At 42.6% G+C, this 23,275-nt stretch overlaps 1 protein-coding gene across 4 annotated transcripts in view; it reads left to right on the top strand.

Annotated features, from left to right (window-relative positions):
* Positions 1-23,275, top strand: part of asxl1 (ASXL transcriptional regulator 1) — a 103,720-nt gene that overhangs the window by 44,202 nt on the left and 36,243 nt on the right. For all 4 annotated transcript variants that reach the window (XM_070896200.1, XM_070896198.1, XM_070896196.1 and 1 more), the window contains 3 exons: positions 5,189-5,309; positions 5,990-6,096; positions 18,856-18,973. In XM_070896200.1, the coding sequence (XP_070752301.1) occupies positions 5,189-5,309; positions 5,990-6,096; positions 18,856-18,973 (346 nt within the window). The remainder of the gene's footprint in view (positions 1-5,188; positions 5,310-5,989; positions 6,097-18,855; positions 18,974-23,275) is intronic.

Raw genomic sequence — 23,275 nt, forward strand, 5'->3', positions numbered from 1 at the left:
TCTTCAGGAAAGCCAATCAGTGGTGAGAGGTTGAGGAATGAAAGCGAGGAGTGTAATCTGTGGATTGAAGGTCAATATATCCAACTAGTTCACTAATGTCCATTTTTCGGCAAAGGAATGTGCTATCGCTGTCTGGTCTGCCTTCTCTCTGATTCTTGTCCCATATTGTGATTGACCCTGAATACCCTTGGGGCAACTCGGGTCAGGGAATAAATACTGCCTTGCTAATGTTAATGTTACACAGACCTAACACATTTATTTTCTTTTATTTAAAAAAAATGTAATCATAGTTTAATGCTTTCAACTTGCACCTTCAAGAGTTTTCATGGCTTTCAATCCAAGAAACACGCCACTCTTTCTCCCCTTCCCTGCTGCCACTGATTGTAATATTTTTGTCTGTCTGTCTTCATTAAAGCCAATGTTCATCTGTTGATGCGAAATCAGTGTGAAAAGCAAATACATTCTTAATCATCAGTTAGTGCGCATAGTGGAAATAATTGCATTGCATTCTACCTAGAAAAAGGACAAGAAATGGGACAGAGCCCCTCTCCCCACTCTTCTTTATAAAAAAAAAAAAAAAAAAATGGTTTTCAGCAATTCATTTGCTCAGGACAATGAACTGAAATATAATGTCCTCTACTTACACCATCAAGAATGATGTGGAGATTTTATTACAGTATCTATCCTAGACCTGTGTGATAGAGCTGCACGCCTTACCAATCTTGTTGCTTCCTTTAGTGACAGTATTGAACTCTGTTCCCTCATGTTTAACGAGTGTCTAGGGTGGTGCATGATGCCATCTATTGTCTGTGGGGCCCCCTGCTTCATGGTTAGTCTACTGATCACCTGGGAGGTGGAGAGTTTCCCTCTAGAAAATCTCATGGTAGCCAACCCTCCAGGGTAAGGGAGACATTAAGCAGCTGGAGGCAGTGCAGAGGAGAGCTGTGAAGCTGATATCTAATATAAACTATCTAAGTTATGAGGAAAGACTGGAGAAACTTGGGCTTTTCAGTCTGGAAAGGCGATGCTAAAGAGGTATTTAAAAAAAAAAAAAATAGTTATATATTTATATTTCCCTTGACTATCTGGAAGTTCTTAAAACAACGAATAATCAGACATGGAATTGTCTTCCAAATAAAGTAGAGTAAATGTAAACACTGGAATTATTTTGGGTACAATTAGATACTGCAATGACGGTGTGTCGGGTCTTGGCGGATGTATAGGCTAAGATGGGTTTCCTTATCCGTAACTATCTTGTGATCTTGTGGATCTCTGTTGAATTTACACTGGCAGCGACATATTTTAGTTTATCCAGTGCAGCAAAGCATTAATACGAATAACTGGAATGCAGTTCTCTGATGCACTGTAGCTAATGTTCCCATCTATCTCTCAATAGACCTCTTGGTACAAGAATTTAGATGGTGCAAGTGGTGTCATTGTGGTTATCTTTATTTTGCTGCAACATTTTTTTTCCAATGTTGAGGTTTTTCCTGCCATCCTCCATGTGTTCTCTTTACTTGGGACATGGCAATATTCTCCCTGGCATCTTTGCTCTCTTATGGGTTGGAGTTTATTTTGAGTACCATTTTCTATTGGAAGTTTCACCTCTGAATCCTGGAAACTGGGATTTGAGAACCATAAATTGGGACTGTAGTCCACTTCTGTTTGTTGTTGTTGTTCACTGTTTTTATTCCCTTTTATCATGTTTTAAAGCTCAACTCATTCATTAAAAAGAAAGACTTGAACATTATTATGTTAATATTCAGCTGCTTGATTGTGATTGGGTGATATCTGGCAGTTGAAACCATGTCTGTTCCCACAAACTGGCCATTTGCCCAGTAAGTCTACGCCAGGATTTTTCTTCCGGTGTTATTTATCCCACTCCCTCGCTCCTCATCCTTCCTGTGTAAGGATTTGTTCTGTCCCCACCTTCCCACAATTCTTTGTGTTTTTCTTAAATATGTGTTCTTTTGTTGACTTATCACAGACCTGTTCATCACTATTTACCTGATAACCCTTCATGATTTTGAAGGCCACTATCTGGTCACCCCTGAGCCGTTTTCTGCGTGTGGGGAAAAAGCCCTAACTTTATCAAGTCTCTCCATCATTTGTAACATTACGAAGAATAACTTGCATTCATATAGTGCCTTTAATGTATAAAAATGTCCTCAAAAATGCTTCACCACAGCGCAATCTGAAATAAATGGCCATTGAGCCAATGGTGGAGCTATTGGGAGGGGTGACCTGAAGCTTGGGCAAAGAGGTAAGTTTTAAGGAGAGTCTTAAAGGAATCCTTGTGAATCTATGATGTGACTTTTCCCTTTGATTTTTAAAAAAATTCTTCCTGTTATTGGTTGCCCAAAATTGTACATGGCACTGCAGTCTAACTTAAGGTCTTGTATGAGTTCATTATTAGAAAATGTAGTATCACGGGTATTAACTCCAATAAATAATTAGTTTTATGATGAAATTGCTAACAGCAACCAGATATCAAGTGATTATTTGTACTTGTGTGGGAGTCACCAGACTTCCAAAAATAAAATGTTAAAATGGCTTTTTGACTTGAAATGTTGAACGTATAACTGTAGGTCAATTTCTTCTCATTATTTATTACTTCTGGATTTCCCCCGCCCTCTTATTTGTGTTCTTTTGTAGTTAGATTGAGTCTTGTTTCCTGGATAGATTGGTACTCCAGTGGAACTGTAATTGCTTCACCACTTTGGTCAACAGATGTCTGCATTGTATATGTGGTGAATTGGAAATGTGTCCGCTACCTGCTTTGAAGAGTTGCATTTAGAATTCATGCTTCAAAGATGTCATTCTTGTTTGTATCCATTAGCTGAGAATATTATTGACCCCAAACACACAAGAAAAAGTACTTGATATTGCTTCCAAGAATAAAATTCATCATTCTATTAAATTATACTAGTGACTTTTCTTTTCAAAAAAAAAATGCATTTCTTCATAGATATGTGATTTTCATGCTGACCGTTTCAAAACTGGGTAGATTACAAACTTGATCCCAGGGTAGATTACAAACTTTGTTCCATGGGGGAGGGGGGAAATCAAATTTATTAAAATACATCTCCTGCCAGATGGATTAAAGTATTTTAACATGCTCTCGGAAAGATAGACTTGCACTGCCTGCAGTATCACTCACTCCATTTTAAAGGTGCACGTTCTAATTAAGAAGTTCCTTTCGTTTTCATCTTCTCCCCTCTCCCCAACACCATTCCCAAGTTGAGGTGCACAGTTAACCTGCTCCCTGCCTATATATTTGTAACTGACTGTAATGTATGCATCTGAGTAAGCTCACAGTTTGCAGAGCTGTTGCACAACAAAATAGTTGTACAGCTGTTGTATTGTGAGTGGCTTAGCCAGTCACATAAATCATAGAATCATAGAAATTTACAGCACAGAAGGAGGCCATTTCGGCCCATCGTGTCCGCGCCGGCAGACACACACACAGCTATCCTGCTTAATCCCACTTTCCAGCTCTTGCTCTGTAGCCTTGTACGCTATGGCACTTCAAGTGCACATCCAAGTACTTTTTTAATGCGATGAGGGTTTCTGTCTCTACCACCCTTTCAGGCAGTGAGTTCCAGACTCCCACAACCCTCTGGGTGAAAAAAATTCCCCTCAAATCCTCTCTAAGCCTTCTACCAATTACTTTCAATCTATGCTTCGTGGTGGTTGACCCCTCTGCTAAAGTAAATAGGTCCTTCCTATCCACTTCAGGCCCTTCATAATTTTATATAGTTCAATAAGGTCTCCCCTCAGCCTCCTCTGTTCAAAAGAAAACAAACCTAGCCTATCCAATCTTTTCCTCATAGCTAAAGTTCTCCAGACCAGGCAACATCCTTGTAAATCTCCTCCGTACCCTCTCTAGTGCAATCACATCTTCCTGTAATGTGATGACCAGAACTAAACACAGTACTCTAGCTGTGGCCGAACTAATGTTTTATACAGTTCAAACATAATCTTCCTGCTCTTGTTTTCTATACCTCGGCTAATAAAGGCAAGCATTCTGTATGCCGCCTTAACCACCTTATCTACCTGTCCTGTTACCTTCAGGGATCTATGGACAAGCACTCCAAGGTCCCTCTGTTCCTCTACACTTAGTGTCCTACCATTTAATGTGTGTTTCTTGCCTTGTTTGCGCTTCCCAAATGCATTACCTCACACTTCTCTGGATTTAATTCCATTTGCCACTGTTCTCCCACCTGACCAGTTCATATCTTCCTGCAGTCTACAGCTTTCTTCTTCATTATCAACCACACAGCTAATTTTTGTATCATCAGCAAATTTCTTAATCGTACCCCCTACATTCAAGTCTAAATCATTGATATATTCAAGAAAAAGCAAGGGACCGAGTACTGAGCCTTGTGGAACCCCACCCGAAACAGGCTTCCAGTCACAAAAATACCCATCAACCATTACCCTTTGCTTCCTGCTTCTGAGCCAATTTTGGATCCTTCTTGCCACTTTGCCCTGGATGTGATGTTCACAAGACTGAATTAAAAACCCCAGTCAGTTGGGTCTAGCTCATCCACAGTTAGGTATGCAATTGCGAGCCGAGTGGATGAATTGGTAATGTGTAGTATGATGAACCTTTGTTGACAAACCTTTGTTAATAAACCAGCGAGTTCTTAATAGTGTGTTGCTGTGAGTTCTTAAGCAAAGAACCCATAAAGCAAATACATAGCACTGACCATTAATCTTACAAAAGCAGCAGGGGCATCAAATTTTTATTTTCCCTTTTTTATGGAGAATGCCCAGAACTTAATTGGCATCTGCCTTCAGAAATATGGCCAAAGTTGTATGGGGGATTTGTTCTTGTGGTAACCCACTGATTCAGAAATGGAAGGAAATTATATACAGATGGAATAATGCAAACTTTTACCTTGTATTTAAGTATGGAATCTTTATCTGAAAATTGTGTGAAATGTATATATTTCATACAAATGGCAGATGCACTTCCATTTGAAATAATTCTCCCATACTATTCAGATTAGCTAAGCTGTCAGTTTTCTGCCAATATAACATACTGAAGGGGTTAACAATTCCATAAGTGAACAATTTCCTGCAGCATTTTACTCATTTCCACAGTCAATAATTTACACCTTGCTTGTTATGTTTATTCTTCAGTGAATAACTTATTTAAATTAAAACTCTTCTGTTCATTCAGAAAGATGCATTAATATGGTCCAAAAACATGCCCATTGGCGATGGTGAAGGTTATGATGATGGACCTGACTTGGAGAGCTGTGACTCTAATGAAACCAGTACCACGGGCGAGGAAAATGATGGTAGGTAATGGTTAACAATAGACTTTTATTTAAAACCACGAAAGTCCAAAGCAGCAATCGTCATGTGCCAATTCTTGCATAAATTTAGATAGAATGCTCTACTTAGGGAGTTGGTGATAAATTGGAAAAAGAATGAAAGCAAGGGTCAGGAGAAATTATTTTATGATGATTGTTGGAACATGTTAAACTTTGCCAGAGGGAGTTGTGGTGCGAACCATTGCACCTTTTTTGAGGGAAAAAATTGGTTAAATACTTACAGCAGAAGGTACAGGGTTACTGGGAGGTGGGGCCATGGGCTGATTCTTAACACTTGAACCCAACATTCCTTCACTTGCATTGGCGAATGAGTACAAGAAAGCCTAAAGGGAAACTACAAATATTCAAAGGACAAAGCAGGCGGTGCATTTCTAAAGGTATCCTGGGTCCACAGAAACGTTTGAACTTTTACATTACGATGATGAATCTTGCTGAATTTTAAGCAGTTTTATAATTCACAATTTATTTTTTAATGTAACAAAAAACCTAGAAAAACTGAAATGGGGCTTTAAAGCCACATGGAATGAATTGTCTTGATCTCGTTGCAGCTATGAATACTAATTGTCCGTATTGGTGAAATACAATGTGGGTAGACGAACCAAAGAGGGGCATTCTAAGCATTCTCTTCTTTACTCTATAATTAGCCTCACCGGTATCTGATGAGAGTTCCTCAAATGCGTCATGTTCCACTGAGATTCAAGGCAAACAGGTGTCCCCTGGCAAGCAGAACAGCCACAAAGCAACCCAGCAGGTAAGTGAATTATTTTATATTGCAGTAGAAGAAAAATTCCCAGCCCATAAATTTTAGAAACTGTTAAGAACTATGGAGTTAAATGTAAATACGTTCAGGTAGTCGTATCTGGTGCACTTGAATGCAAAATCCATTGCTGAATGAGTGCTTAAAAATTGAAATGTAAGCTGGCACTGAGCCTTGATTGCGTGTGAGATAGTTTTGTAAGCCTTTCTGGTTCACTCCCCAGAGCTGTGTTGCTTAGAAGCATTACATTTTAGCAGTATTGATGATTGTTGCATAGCTGCACTAGATCTGAAAGGGCTACTAGAGTTACTGAAGAGTTGGACTGTGTTTTTGAATCTAATTCTAGTAACTACGCAAAGGATTTATTGTTTTTCCAAATGCAAAACCCCAAAAGTACAGGGGCTTTTAATATTTTGTCATGGGAATGCTTTAATTCTTTGGTTATATTTACCAGAAAGGATACTTAACTGGGCTACTGTCTGACTAAAGATGTTGCACATTTATTTTTATTTGGAAGAGTACCATGAAAGACTTAATTAAAATTCAGGGTTTCACCCATCAACATTGGATGCCTGTTAGTGAAGTTTGCTCCAGAGCAATTTTGCACTATATCTATATGCAATAATGTTTATAGATTACAATAACATGGACTACTTAAAATTAATTCTCTGGATGTGAGCATTGCTAGTAAGGCCGGCATTTATTTCCCATCCTTGGTTTGTCTTGAGAACATGATGGTCCTTCTTGAACCGCTGCAGTGCACATGGTGAAGGTGCATCTACAACGCTGTTAGAGAATTTCAGGGTTTAGATACAGCAGTGTGTTGTACAATGAAACTCACTAACATAGGAGTACCAATGGGTTAATTGCTATTAATTAATTTGAGCCTTTGTCTGGAATGTTCACTTGTACAAGACACCAGCATTATACCATTGCTGATATGGAAACTTATTGTGGAATGAATAAGAAATACAGATACAGCCTCGAGAATCCATAAGCCCCGGGACCGAGGCCGCTCCGGATTCTGTGTATTTCCAGACTTCGGAGCGTCTTTATGACGTCCTGAATCTGGAAAAACCCGAGCCCAGATTCGTGTATTTCCGGACTTTAACGTCTTTCCGAGTCCATTAACGCCTGGGCTAAGGTAGATAGGGAGGGTAAGGTGGGGGACGGGTGGCCTGAACAGTGGCTTTGGTGGGGGGGGGGGGGGAAAGAGAGAGAGGTCGGCGGTGGTCCGAGGCAGGATTCTGGAACATTTTCCGGATGACCCCTCCACGGATCATCCGGATTCCAGAACTCCGGATTTTCGACGCTGTACCTGTAGCAATTAGTAATGCTAACTTTACTGCTCTAATTTATTCCTTTTCAAATCTAATTTATATGAAGTTTCATTTAGTGGGTCAATTTGCACGTTGAAGTCAAGATAAGTGTTAGGTGGTTTGAATTGGAAATAAGCTGTGCCTGTAGATTTTGTACATATTAGCTGTGGAACAACCACGGTTTTCCTAGTGTAATGCTGCATTTAGATATTCTGAAGGTATTTCACAAAACATTTGCAGTAGGGCAAAATGATAGCTTGTATTTTCTGGATATTCTGCAGTAACTTTCTTTTGTTAATTAATTTACCTTTATAATCTACACAGAACTGTATGTTTGGGTTCCTTATCTCCACTGAAATGAAGCTCTGTGTAGGCTGTTGGAATTATAAAAACAACAAGGTTGCATTTATACAATAATCAAGAATGGGAGGTTTCCTGACTTATTACCTCTGACCTGGTGGTGGTAGTCCAGTTGACTACTGGATGTAGTCCAGTAATCAATGGCTGAACAATAAACTGCAGTCTTTTTTTGAAGCTCTGAATTCTTAATTTTTTACCAGCTCCCCTAAATGCACAACGTTATAACCTATTTGAAAATCGCAAACTGTACAGTGAATAACCTCTAAGTACAGTTAATAGTGTGGAGCATAACACCGGCATAGACCAGTTGAGCAGAATGGCCTGATTCTATGCTGCAATATTAAACGTAGCAGCCATATGAAAAGTTTAAATCCATGGTTCTGTTAACTTGCATGTGTACTGATTAAGATGTATCCACTTGTTAGATCTCTTAATTTCCAATGAAATACGAACTCCAATTGTAGTTTTAACTGTTTTATTTTTGGCAGACAGCAGTAAAAAGTTCTTGGCTTTAAGCCAGGTCTTTGTCCTTCTGGTACCACATGGTCAAAATGGCTGTATTTATACAGGGTTCAATTTACAGAAAATAACTTGCCACCTTTGACCTTATTGGCTCAATTAATAGTCCTTTAAACCTTTTAATTGGCTCGCTACCCAAGGTCTGAAAATGTCAAGTTGATTGATGACTTAATGCAATGTGCCCTGTGTTTTTTCAAAACTGCAGCCAGGCTGCAGAACTTGAATTCTCTTGCCAATCCCCCCTTTGATTCTTTCACAAACTGAATCATAAAACATCAGCTATCACTGGTTAAACATTCTACAAAATAATTTCATACATGTTAATAGAGTTTCCTTTGAAAATTTGTTGATGTGTTTCGCCACATGTCCGGACTAGTAGCTTCCACACAAATTTACACCAACCCGAGTTCCATCGTGGCCACAATGGAAGTCTGGTTTTAATAGGTTAATTAACCTTATTCCAATTTAATCCAAATCAATATCTTAATTCAACCAGTAAACAACCTTCCCTTAAGCATAACATATACCTGTGCCACGTACAGACGGTCTGCTGGGACCTGCAAGGTGTCTCACATGCAGGACAGCAGCTACAGCCGCCTGGTCGCAACAACATTTAATCAACATAAACAATATAAAAGTAAAATAATTACAACAAATAGAATTAAACCTTCCACCAATGAAGTTCCTATTGAACCTAGCCATTTAGTAGCTCCGCTCCACAAAGTGAATGATGGGGGTTGCTTAAGTTTTTCTACCTCCTTTTGGATATGCTCCGCTAAGTGGCTAATTTCTTCGGAGCTATCTGGATTATACGTGCAACACTCAGTTCCGAGTCGGGCGCAAGTACCTCCCTTTTCAGCCAGGATGTAATCAAGGGCCAGTCTATTCTGTAGGGCTACTGTGCAGATTGCGACCATTTCTGCATTGATTTTAACTAGGGCCTCTGAGGTATCATTGGCTACCCGTTCCACAACGGATGCCATGTTAATGGATTCCCTTGCCACTCTGGCGGTCCCATACCTGGGGATCAGAATGGCAAAGAACCTCTCTGTTTCTGTGATAGCTCTCTTAGGACGGTGTAAATGTTCCGACAGTGACTTTATATGATACATATAAGGCACAATGTAGGCTAAATAGCAGGATCCCGTCCGATTCTGGGGCAGCCAAGGGTAGGCCTTGTGGCCACACACCCAATAGGTGCCATTATAGGCAATGAATGTTAGCTGTTTCTTTGTCAGCAACACGCCGGGGCCTGTCCAGGCTTTTCCATTTGTTTTATTCAGAATCCCCGTTACGTTAAAAATTACCACATCGGCCCAGTTTGGACGGTTCCGTGGCTTGATTATATTATAATTCCGGGAGCAGTTACTATACCCCATATTTTAGCCTCCTTTGATGTTTTTAATCAGACAGACCGGTTCCCCTGGTCTTCCTATTCCCGTTGTATTAGTGATAACAAAAAATGGGGGCCGTTTGGAATTACTGTACCACGGTTGGTATCCCCCTTCAAAGGTAGTCAGATTGTAACCACCTGACTTCCATTTACGTGCCCAGTTTTCCGTATCCTGAAACGCATTGCCTGTTTTGTTTTGATTAATTATCCACTCAGCCATTTCCGAGATATTCAAGGGGACTGGCCTCAAGGGAATCCCTCCCTTTGAGTGAATAGGAATATGCGCACACACCAACAACTAGAAATGTTACCTTGTTTGGCATAAATGTATGACATATATAAAAAGGTATTTACATGTAATTCCCTTTCTACCCTACTATTTCCCTTTGGTGCAGAGGGTCGGCTAGTAAGAAATAGGCCTATGCCTAGAATACCTACAATCAGTAATACAGTAAATTTATACATTTTCGCAAAAAGTAATTGTCCTTATTAGATTTCAGCTTCAGTTGCGGGTGCTCGTTTAACGTGTGAAGCGTGGATCCAGGCTTTCTTTCCTTGGACTTTAACAGCTGCCTGGGTGGTCAATAACACTTGATAAGGTCGATCCCACTTGGCACCCAAAGGTTCTTTATGCAACTTTTTCACATACACTCAGACTCCCGGGATGATGTCGTGTCCTCCTTCGGGTGGATTACCCCAAGCTGTCGATACCTGTCGGGAAACAGAACTAATAGCATTGGTTAGGTTCTGACAGTATGATAACAAAGTGTCACTCATTAAGTGAACATCAGCTTTCCTTAAATCGATAGTTCCTGGCAGCGACATGGGTCTTCCTGATATAATTTCAAATCGGCTTCGACCTGTAGTTCTGTTCGGGGTTGCCCTAATACTACATAGCACTATTGGTAGTGCCTGGGGCCATGGTGTTCCTTCTTGGTGATATTTGGCAAGCTGTTGTTTCAGAGTTCGATTCATTCGCTCTACTTGTCCTGATGATTGTGGAGGATAAGGACAGTGTAAATCCCACGTAATGTTCAGTAATCTACAGACTTCTTGGCAGACAGCACCTGTGAAGTGTGTTTCCTGATCTGAGTCAATGCTACTCGGGACTCCCCATCGGGAATGTAATCCTTACACAAGACCTTTGCAGTGTGATTGGCTGTGGCTCTTTTAGTTGGGACAGCTTCTACCCATCCAGAGAATCTGTCGACCATGACAAGAATGTTAGTGTATCCTTGGCATGAAGGAAGAGATATATAATCAACCTGCAGATGCTGGAATGGTCCGACAGGGGCAGGGGGCCTCAGTTGGGGCATTACCGTGATGGGTCCAGAATTATTTTTCTGGCAGACCACACAGCGGTCTGCTACCAGCTGGGCATGTTTTTTAAATCCCCGACCCCACCAGCTTTTCTGGAACCGCGCCGTCATCTGTTGTGAGGCCAAGTGTCCCCACGAGTGGATCTGTTGGGCTAAAAAAGGCATAAGCGCTTGTGGCGCGACTGGCTTGTCGGTAACTCTTTGTCTCCAGACACCATCTTCACATAGCTTAATTCCTGCCTCAATCCATGTCCATTTTTCCTCTCTGGAGCACTCGCCTTGCATTGTTTGAAGGTCTCGTGTCACAGTCCTGAATGCTTTCAATCTGCACATCTGTGTTGGTTCTTCTGGGGGAGCGCTCTGTGAGGCGGCATCTTTAGCTGCCTGGTCGGCGAAGGCATTTCCCTGTGCTTCTGTGGTATTTTCCTTGGTATGGGCCTTACACTTCAGGATGGACACTTCCTGAGGTAATTGTATGGCCTCGAGTAAGTCTCGGACTTCTTTTCCATTTCGGATAGGTGTACCCGCAGCAGTGAGGAATCCTCTCTTCCGCCATAACAGACCAAAGTCGTGAGCGACTCCAAAAGCATAACGCGAATCTGTGTAGACATTAGCTGTCTGTCCTTCTGCTATTCGACATGCTTCTGACAGGGCCTGTAACTCGGCCTGTTGTGCTGACGTTCCTGAGGGTAAACATCCTTTAGCCACTACCTCATATAGAAACATAGAAACATAAGGTTGTAACTGCCCATCCTGCTTTTCTGGTACCATTGTCAACAAAGGAGGAACCATCTGTAAACAGGATGAGGTCTGGGTTGTGTCGAGGCTCCTCTGCTGCTAAGGCTGTTTCTTTTAAAATCTCCATGCAGTCATGCTCGTCACATTCTCCCCCCTCTTGCTCTCTCTATTCTGACATCGGGAGCATAGTTGCGGGATTAACTGGGCTGGCCCGTACGATATGGAGATTAGGAGCTTCCAAAACTGCTGTCCAGCGGGTCCATCTTGCTGCTGTCACCTGAGAAATTCTATTCATAGACAGCAAAGCATGTACGGTGTGGGGACACTTGACAATCAGCTTTTGGTCGAGGACTAGACCCGCAGTGGTCATTACCGCTCGACTTGTAGCTTCCATGGCCCTTGGGCAACTTCCCCATCCGAGGGCTACCGCATCCAGTTTTGCCGAATAATAACCAAGAGGTCTTTGCCGATCCCCATGTTCTTGTGTAAGTATAGCTGTCATATATCCTTCTTTCTCATGGACAAACAGGGTAAATGGCTTACCACTGTCGGATTCCCAGAGCCGGTGCCGAACACACAGCCTTTTTCAAACTCGAAGGCCTCTTGCTGTTCTTTTGTGAGGGTAATGGCTTCTTTAGAGGCACGTTTCCCCTTTAAAATATCATTCAATGGCTGAGCAAGCTGTGTGAAGGAGTCAATCCAATTTCTGTTAAAGTTACACAATCCCAAAAAAGACCTTAGTTCCTGAATAGACGTGGGTTTTTTAGCAGCCCGAATGGCTGCAGTTCTATCTTGGGTAAGTTCTCTCTTTCCTTGTAAAATCTTTTGTCCCAGGTATACAACCTCTTCTTGGGATATTTGTGCTTTGTCGATGCTGGCTTTATGTCCTTTCAGCCGAAGGTGATCCAGCAAAGCTCGTAAATCTTGTTCATGCTGTTCTTCCGTGTTTGAAGCTAGCAGGATATCGTCTACATATTGGATGACCGGGGAGGTAATTCTCGCAAATGGCTCTTTGTAAAGCCATGTGGAATACCGTAGTGCTGTTGTGGAAACCCTATGGTAACCGGGTCCAAGTATACTGTTGTCCTTGGACCGTGAAAACAAACCACTGTCGAACCTCCGGTGCCAGAGGCACAGACCAAAATCCGTTGGCTTTATCGATAACCGAGAAATATTTATGTTCCGGTTTGAGGGCATTAAAAATGGTGGAGGGATCTGTGACCAAAGGAGCTTTTTGATCAATACACTGGTTAGCTTTCCTATAATCGACAGTCAAACGCCAAATCTCATTAGATTTCTGTACCGGCCACACGGGGCTATTGGAGGAGCTATGCATTTTAATAAGCACCCCTTGTTTCTCCAATTGCTGAATAACCGGTAAGATTCCCGCGATGGCAGTTGGATTGATGGGATACTGTTTAGTGCATGGAGGCTTGGTCCCTGTAAATGACGCAGGCTCCATCTGGAGTAGGCCACAATCGTTCTTGTCTTTAGCACATATCGGGTGTTCCTTCAATTCTTCTTTCTTCAAAGTTCTAATTGACCATGTCACCCGACCATCCTCGAAATGCAACGATGAATCTACTTGGATTAGAACGTCCATTCCCAAAAGGGGTTGATCTACTTGGCATATTCAGACCGGCGTGGTTAGTTCATGTGGACCCAGCCCTATAAGTACCGGTGTTGTCCTTTTAATTTCCATTTTATGGCCCCCAACTCCATAGGCTGTACGTGCCCTACCATCCAACGGCAAAATGTCTCCATATTGTAGGGGTAAGCATGTTAATTCCGCCCCTGTGTCTAAAAGACAGTCCACATCCTTATCGCCCACCCTCAGTTATATATAGCCCATCTCCCCTTTGTTGTATTAGTGCGAGGAAGGGGGCCAGGGTGGGCTCGAATCGTTTTTTGCTATCCCAAGTAACTCCTTCTGTTGTTGTATTGTCAGTTGCTTAAATGCTTCTATGAGGTTGTTATCTTGTGACAAGCCTGGTTTGTTGACTGAATTGTATCCCTGGCTGCGTCCTCTTCCCCAGCCACGACCTTTCTGTTTTGCCCTGCACGTCTTGGCCCACAATAATGACATTTTCCGGGTAATTTTCCTAATAACTGTTTATCGGAATCCTGGGATTTCCATCCCATAGCCTGTACAGCTCGGACTTTAGCTCCCATATCCCGATCTAATTGGTTACATCGATCCACCAATGCTGCAACGGTAGTTCCTCTGCCTTCCCAGTCCGGTAACGCTACCTTAAGCATTTTGGACAGTTCTGGCTTTAGATCTGCCACGAAAGCTGCTTTCAGGGGTCCAAACACTTGTTCATCCATTTCCTCATCCGTATTATTCATACCTGAATGTTCTAGCCACGTGCATCTAAACCGCTCGTCATACTCCAGGACCTCCTCTGTTCCTTTCTGTTGGCAGGCTGCAATTTTTCCCCAGTCTGTCTTAGCTGGACTGAAGGCTTGCAGCCAGTGTTTAATCGCCTCACATCCTGCATCTAAATCTTGCTCATCGTGCCCCAAAGCTTCTTCTACCTTGTCGTGCAATTTTTTTCCCTGTGTTTTTGACACCATTATGGTCAAAATTTGCACTCCATCCCAGGGATGAAGTTGATATATATTTCTTAAGCGGTCCAATTGGTCCCATGTTTTTACTCACCCTTTCTTTGGATTGGGCAATTCCTTGGACCATTTATCAATTTTCTCTGGGTCTGCCGGATCATGAAATAAGTATTCTTCATACACCCTTTTTATTTGTTTTTTTGGTTCCGCCCTCATCCGCAGTCTCTTCTGATTTGACTACAACTTGTCTTTTTTTTAAACGGGGCAAAGCGCACCCCTAATTCGTCATCCTCCGACCCTGTATCGTCGGAGGATTCAGAATTCGTATCTCTTCCTCGGTCCTGTCTTCGGGTTTGCGCTTTTAATTTATCCAAACATGGGTACCCTGGGAATTGATCAATACATTGTCCTTTTCCTATTACTGTCACTTGACCCAATGATTTTTTCCATTCTTTAATTTCACCTTTAAGATCTTTAACTTCCGCTTCCAGCTTTTCAAGTTCAAGCTATTTCTGTCGCAGTTGTGCACAAACTGTTTGCAATTGATCCTTTGTACTGGTCAGTTCTCGATCATGTTGGGAACGCATTATAATTTCATTCCGCTTTCGAATCTGGCCCATAACCGCTGGGGACCATCTAGTTCGCTCTTTATTTTTCATACGGGTCGTTTTTCCCCAGACCCTTTTAATCTCGTCCAAGGACCATTGTCCTTTGGAGGTTCTGTACTTTTGTTCGATCTTAATACAGGTTTTAGATAAGTTGAATTGTTGCTCTATGTATTCTTTCAACTGTTGGAGAATTAAATGTAGCGAAACTTCAGGTGGTGCTTGCCCACCTTTAACAGTTGTAGGCAATTCTTTGCTCTTATCGCCTGCTGCCATAATTTCTTTACTGGGGTCTCGAGTCGCAGGCTTTCTAGCCGATCAATAGGTCGGTGATTAATTAACTAACAGACCGCCGAAGTTTAGACGTCTATGGGACCTCGAGCCGACTACCAACCGGAGGGTTCGCAAACCGGAGGCTTCCGGAATCGCGTAGAAGGAGAGGCGAATTTAGACTTTTGACCGAGGACTTTTTTTTAAAAGAGGTGTCCTTACCTCAGTATGTAGGTCCGATGTCCAAAATTCAGTTTCTTTCCTCAGCGATCGTGTTCGTGACGCCAAAATTGTTAGATCTCTTAATTTCCAATGAAATACGAACTCCGATTGTAGTTTTAACTGTTATTTTTGGCAGACAGCAGTAAAAAGCTCTTGGCTTTAAGCCAGGTCTTTGTCCTTCTGGTACCACATGGTCAAAATGGCTGTATTGATACCGGGTTCAATTTACAGAAAATAACTCTCCTTCTTTGACCTTATTGGCTCAATTAATAGTCTTTTAACCTTTTAATTGGCTTGCTACCCAAGGTCCGAAGATGTCAAGTTGATTGATGACTTAATGCAACGTGCTCTGTGTTTTTTCAAAACTGCAGCCAGGCTGCAGAACTTGAATTCTCTATCACCACTAATGAGGCAACAGCACTTTTCCCCCAAAAGATAACCTTTTGCAGGGCCCCAGGCCCACAAATTTAAATCTGACAAATCAGCAAATACGAAATCTAATTGTAAATCGGTTGACGTTGCGTGGGTTTGGACTTCCAAGTAGCCAGGCCTTGGGTCATAGAAACATAGAAACATAGAAAATAGGTGCAGGAGTAGGCCATTCGGCCCTTCTAGCCTGCACCGCCATTCAATGAGTTCATGGCTGAACATTCAACTTCAGTACCCCATTCCTGCTTTCTCGCCATACCCCTTGATCCCCCTAGCAGTAAGGACCTCATCTAACTCCTTTTTGAATATATTTAGTGAATTGGCCTCAACAACTTTCTGTGGTAGAGAATTCCACAGGTTCACCACTCTCTGGGTGAAGAAGTTCCTCCGCATCTCGGTCCTAAATGGCTTACCCCTTATCCTTAGACTGTGACCCCTGGTTCTGGACTTCCCCAACGTTGGGAACATTCTTCCTGCATCTAACCTGTCTAACCCCGTCAGAATTTTATATGTTTCTATGAGGTCCCCTCTCATTCTTCTGAACTCCAGTGAATACAAGCCCAGTTGATCCAGTCTTTCTTGATAGGTCAGTCCCGCCATCCCGGGAATCAGTCTGGTGAACCTTCGCTGCACTCCCTCAATAGCAAGAATGTCCTTCCTCAGGTTAGGAGACCAAAACTGTACACAATACTCCAGGTGTGGCCTCACCAATGCCCTGTACAACTGTAGCAACACCTCCCTGCCCCTGTACTCAAATCCCCTTGCTATGAAGGCCAACATGCCATTTGCTTTCTTAACCGCCTGCTGCACCTGCATGCCAACCTTCAATGACTGATGTACCATGACACCCAGGTCTCTTTGCATCTCCCCTTTTCCTAATCTGTCACCATTCAGATAATAGTCTGTCTCTCTGTTTTTACCACCAAAGTGGATAACCTCACATTTATCCACATTATACTTCATCTGCCATGCATTTGCCCACTCACCTAACCTATCCAAGTCGCTCTGCAGCCTCACAGCATCCTCCTCGCAGCTCACACTGCCACCCAACTTAGTGTCATCCGCAAATTTGGAGATACTACATTTAATCCCCTCATCTAAATCATTAATGTACAGTGTAAACAGCTGGGGCCCCAGCACAGAACCTTGCGGTACCCCACTAGTCACTGCCTGCCATTCTGAAAAGTACCCATTTACTCCTACTCTTTGCTTCCTGTCTGACAACCAGTTCTCAATCCATGTCAGTACACTACCCCCAATCCCATGTGCTCTAACTTTGCACATCAATCTCTTGTGTGGGACCTTGTCGAACGCCTTCTGAAAGTCCAAATATACCACATCAACTGGTTCTCCCTTATCCACTCTACTGGAAACATCCTCAAAAAATTCCAGAAGATTTGTCAAGCATGATTTCCCTTTCACAAATCCATGCTGACTTGGACCTATCATGTCACCTCTTTCCAAATGCACTGCTATGACATCCTTAATAATTGATTCCATCATTTTACCCACTACCGATGTCAGGCTGACCGGTCTATAATTCCCTGTTTTCTCTCTCCCTCCTTTTTTAAAAAGTGGGGTTACATTGGCTACCCTCCACTCCATAGGAACTGATCCAGAGTCAATGGAATGTTGGAAAATGACTGTCAACGCATCCACTATTTCCAAGGCCACCTCCTTAAGTACTCTGGGATGCAGTCCATCAGGCCCTGGGGATTTATCGGCCTTCAATCCCATCAATTTCCCCAACACAATTTCCCGGCTAATAAGGATTTCCCTCAGTTCCTCCTCCTTACTAGACCCCCCGACCCCTTTTATAACCGGAAGGTTGTTCGTGTCCTCCTTCGTGAATACCGAACCAAAGTACTGGTTCAATTGGTCCGCCATTTCTTTGTTCCCCGTTATGACTTCCCCTGATTCTGACTGCAGGGGACCTACATTTGTCTTTACTAACCTTTTTCTCTTTACATATCTATAGAAACTTTTGCAATCCGTCTTAATGTTCCCTGCAAGCTTCTTCTCATACTCCATTTTCCCTGCCCTAATCAAACCCTTTGTCCTCCTCTGCTGAGTCACGTGGCCCATGACTGTTTGGATATGCTTGCCTTATGTAATGTGGGAAATTAATTGTGCTTTTTGTAACATTGGTGCAGCATGGAAGTATAGTCAATTGATAGTGATCTTTTTGGGCTAGTTTTCCCTCCATCAAAACTTTGTCCTGGAAAATGCATTAAAATCTGAAGAAAGGCATACCTGATTCAGGTGTTGAACTTGTGTACTAGTCCTGTTTGTTTTAATTTGTAGTCGATCAATACTGCATTTAATATAAACGCTAGAGTCTGGAGTCCGGTTCTGCCTGGTCTGATACTGTCGTGAAATAGATTTAGACTTTCTGAAGAAAGTCTCTCTCCTCTTTGGTCTGGAGTCAAATTTATACTACCATCCACGCTAAACTTGTAGCTTAAATACACCCTAGGAGATATAATATCCGTATAGAGCTGTGTGACTGACCTTTGGTTTACTTGGCTCAGTGGGTGCATTGTTGCCTCTGAGTCAGAAGGTCTTGTGTTCAAACCCCACACTTGAGCACGTCATCTAGGCTGGCTCATTATGGCAGTACTGAGGGAGTGCTGCACTGTTGGAGATGCTGTCTTTTGGCTAAGCCATTAAACCAAGGCCTCATCTGTCCTCTTTGGTAAACGTGAAAGATCCTGTGGCACTATTTGGATGAAGAGTGCTCCCAGTGTACTGGCGAACATTTATCCCTCAATCAGCAGCATCAAAATCCTTTATACAATCATTTAACTTATTGCTGTTTGTGGGACTTTTCTTTTTCAAATTGACGTCGGTATTTCCCGACATTACGACAGTAAGTATGCTTCAGTGACCTCATTGCCTGTGAAGCACTTCGGGACATTAAGATTGTGAAAGACACAGTGTAAATGCAGGGTTAGTTCTGTTACGTTTCTATTGAAAATTTGTACCCGAGCTCTTTGTCTTATTACATGTAACAGTCTGTGAAACAACAACCGAAAAAGAAGATTGGAGTTCCGGTGATGATGAGCAAATCCATTCCAAGAGTTGTACTGACACCATTGAAAGTAAATGGAGAATTTGTGGAGTCTGCTTCAGGTAAGATGCGGGAAGCTCTGCATCAATTTTTAATCTGCATCCTCTCCCCACATGATCCTTATTCTGTACACTCATTAAAGTAGTTTTGTTTGGCAAGTTTCCATGGAAAAAAAAGCCTGGATGCACATTCAAATCATGTAATTGTACAACACTCTGGTAACACTGCATTTTAAGTACTGTGTCCAGTACAGCATTGAAACATAGGGGGACATTCAAGTCTTGTGGCAATGTAGAGAAGAGCCACGATGAGACTAATTTTGTGAAAAGGACCGAGTTATGGAGAGAGACTGGGAAAGTGTTGTACAGCTTTGAAAGGATGGGACCTTGGAGGAAAACAAAAATCTGAAACATTATTTGAAGCCAAACCTGATCTGGGGGTGCGGGGGGGGGGGGGGTGGGGCACAGTTCAAGCTAGTAAAAGATAAATTCATGTCAAAGCTCTTCACGCAAAGAAGGTAAAATTTCAGGTAGGGTAGTGAAGACAAAGAACTCTGGAATCCTCTGGAGGGAGGGCTTTAAATTCCTGAGGCATTGGAACCACTTCTGGGGGAGATGGGACCTGTACAAACTGGATGTGTTGCATCTCAACAGCGCGGGGACCAATATCTTCGCGGGGAGTTTTGTTAGTGCTGTTGGGGGCGGGTGGGGGGGGGGGGGTTTAAACTAGTTTGGCAGGGGGATGGGAACCTGAACAGATTCAATAGGGAAGGAAGTAAAGCTGAAATTGGATAGCAAGAATTTAGAAAGTGAATCTGTAAGACCGAGGAAACGAGGGTTAGTAAGTAGTAATCAACAAGGTCGTCTTGTGCTAAATGGTATATACTTTAATGCCAGAAGTATAGCGAATAAGACGGATGCGCTAAGAGCACAAGTAGACACTTGGGAGTATGACATTATAGCCATTACAGAGACATGGCTAAGAGGGGCATGTTTGGCAGCTCAATATTTCTGGTTGCAGGATTTTTAGACAAAACAGCGAGGGGGGTAAAAAGGTCGGGGGGGGGGGGGGGGAGTCGCAGTACTGATTGAAGAAACTACAACAGTAAGGAGGGATCATCAAATTAGACCATATGGGTTGAATTGAAAAATAAAAAAGGGGCGTTTATTATAGACCCCCAAACACTGGGAGGAAGATAGAGGAGCAAATATGTAGGCACATTTCTGTGAAGTCCAAAAACCATAGAGCAGTAATTTTAGGGGATTTTAACTATCCTAATATTGATTGAGACAAATATAGTGTGAAGGGTATAGAGGGTGCGGAATTCTTCAAATGCATTCAAGAGAACTTATTTAGTTCACATGTAATGAGCCCAACACGAGAGGGGGTGGTTTTGGATTTCATTTTATGGAATTAATTTTGGGGAATGAAGCTGGGCAGGTGGAAGGGGTATTAGTGGGAGAGCACTTTGGTGCCAGTGACCATAATTCAGTCAGATTCAAGTTAGTTATGGATAAGGACAAGGATAGACCAGGAATAAAAGTCCCAAATTGGGGAAAAGCTAACTTTGCTAAGTTGAGGAGTGATTTGGCCACAGTGGACTGGAAACAGCTACTTGAAGGTAAATTAGTGTCGGAACAGTGGGAGGCATTCAAGGAGGAGATCCAGAGGACCCAGGCCAAATGTGCCCTTAAAGAAAAAGGGTGGAAATAACAATTCTAGATCCCCCTGGATGTCTGGGGACTTGGAGGGGAAGATATAAAGAAAAAAAGGGAATCTTATGTCACATACTGACTGCTAAATACTGTAGAATCTTTGGAGGAATATAGACAGTTCAGAGGTAAAAATAAAAGGATATTAGGAATGCTAAGAGAGAGCATGAAAAATCCTTGGCAAGTAAAATTAAGGAAAACCCAAAGATGTTCTATAAATATATTATGAGCAAGAGGATAACTAAAGAAAGAGTAGGGTCTATTGGAGACCTCAGGGTAATCTTTGTGTGGAGGCAGAAGATGTTGGTATGGTTCTTAATGAATACTTTGCGCCTGTTTTCACAAAGGAAAGTGGCAATGCAGTTTCTGCTGTCGGAGTGTTGAAAGTCTGAATGAAATAAACATAGCGAGAGGGTCGGTATTAAGGGGTTTAGCAGCTTTGAATGTAGTTAAGTCCCCAGGCCTGGATGAAATGCATCCCAGGCTGTTGAGCGAAGTAAGAGGAAATAGCAAAGGCCTTGACCATCATTTTCCAGTCCTCTTTGGAAGTGGGCATGGTGCTGGAGGACTGCTAATGTGGTACCCTTATTTAAGAAGGGAGAAGGGGATAGGCCGAGTAATTGCAGGCCTGTCAGCCTAACCTCTGGTGGGAAAATTATTGGAAAAAGTCCTGAAAGACAGGATAAATCTACATTTAGAAAGGTGAGGATTAATTAGGGACAGTCAGCACGGATTTGTTAAGGGAAGATCGTGTTTGACTAATCTGATTGAATTTTTCGAGGAGGTAACCAGGAGGGTCGATGAGGGTAGTGTGTATGATGTAGTGTATATGGACTTTAGCAAAGCTCATGATAAGGTTCCGCATGGTAGACTGGTCATGAAAGTTAAAACCCATAGGATCCAGGGCAAGGTGGCAAGTTGGATCCAAAATTGGCTTCGAGGTAGGAAGCAAAAGGGTAATGGTCGATGGATGTTTTTGTGACTGGAAGGCTGTTTCCAGTGGGGTTCTGCAGGGCTCAGTACTGGGTCCTTTGCTTTTAGTGGTATACATCAATGATCAAGATTTGAATATAGGGAGTATGATTTAAGAAGTTTGCAGATGACATTAAAATTGGCTATGTGGTTGATGAGAGGAAAGTCATGGACTGCAGGAGGATATCAATCTACTGGTCTGGTGGCAAATGGAATTTAATCTGGAAAAGTGTGAGGTGATGCACTTGGGGAGGGCTAATAAGGAAAGGGTATACACATTAAATGGTAGGCCACTTCGAACTGTCGATGAACAAAGGGACCATGGAGTGCTTGTCCATGAATCCCTGAAAGTAGCAGGCCAGATAGATAAGGTGGTTTAGAAGGCATACAGAATGTCAGCCTTTATTGGCTGAGGCATAGAATACAAGAGCAGGGAGGTTATGCGTAAATTGTATAATACTCTGGTTATATCAGCTGGAGTACTGCATGCAGTTCTGGTCGCCGTATTATAGGAAGGATGTAATTGCACTAGAGAGGGTACATTTACAAGGATGCTGTCTTGAATGGAGAAACTTGGCTATGAGGACAGATTGGATAGGCTGGGTTTGTTCTCATTAGAACAGAGGAGGCTGAGAGGAGACCTCATTGAAGTGTATAAAATTTTGAGGGGCCTGGAATATAGTGGATCGCAAGGGCCTATTTCCCTTGGTGGGAGGGTCAATTACAAGGGGGCATAGGTTTAGGGTGATTGGTGCAAGGTTTTGAGGGGAGGCTTCTTCACGCAGAGGGTTGTGGTGGTCTGGAACTAACTGCCTGGAAATATGGTGGATGCAGAAACCCTCACCACATTTAAAAGGTGCTTGGATGGGCACTTGAAGTGCCGTAACCTGCAGGGTTAAACAAAGAAACATAGAAAGTAGGTGCAGGAGTAGGCCATTCGAGCCTGCACCACCATTCAATAAGATCATGGCTGATCATTCACCTTAGCACCCCTTTCCTGCTTTCTCTCCATACCCCTTGATTCCTTTAGATGTAAGGGCCATATCTAACTCCCTCTTGAATACATCCAACGAACTGGCATCAACAACTCTCTGCGGTAGAGAATTCCACAGGTTCACAACTCTTGTGAAGAAGTTTCGCCTCATCTTGGTCCTAAGCGGCTTACCCCTTATCCTTAGACTATGTCCCCTGGTTCTGGACTTCCCCAACATCGGGAACATTCTTCCTGCATCTACCCTGTCCAGTCCCGTCAGAATTTTATGTTTCTATGAGATCCCCTCATTCATCTAAACTCCAGTGAATACAGGCACAGTCGATCCAGTCTCTCCTCATATGTCAGTCCTACCATCCCGGGACTCAGTTTGGTGAACCTTCGCTGCACTCCCTCAATAGCAAGAACGTCCTTCCTCAGATTAGGAGACCAAATCTGAACACACTATTCCAGGTGAGGCCTCACCAAGGCCCTGTACAACTGCAGTAAGAGCTCCCTGTTCCTATACTCAAATCCCTAGCTATGAAGGCCAACATGCCATTTGCCGTCTTCACTGCCTGCTGTACCTGCATGCCAACTTTCAATGAGTGATGTACCATGACACCCAGGTCTCGCTGCACCTCCCCTTCTCCTAATCTGTCGCCATTCAGATAATATTCTGCCTTTCTGTTTTTGCCACTAGAGTGGAT

This window comes from Pristiophorus japonicus, chromosome 12 (genome assembly GCF_044704955.1).
Source record: "Pristiophorus japonicus isolate sPriJap1 chromosome 12, sPriJap1.hap1, whole genome shotgun sequence".
Classification (NCBI taxonomy): domain Eukaryota; kingdom Metazoa; phylum Chordata; class Chondrichthyes; family Pristiophoridae; genus Pristiophorus; species Pristiophorus japonicus.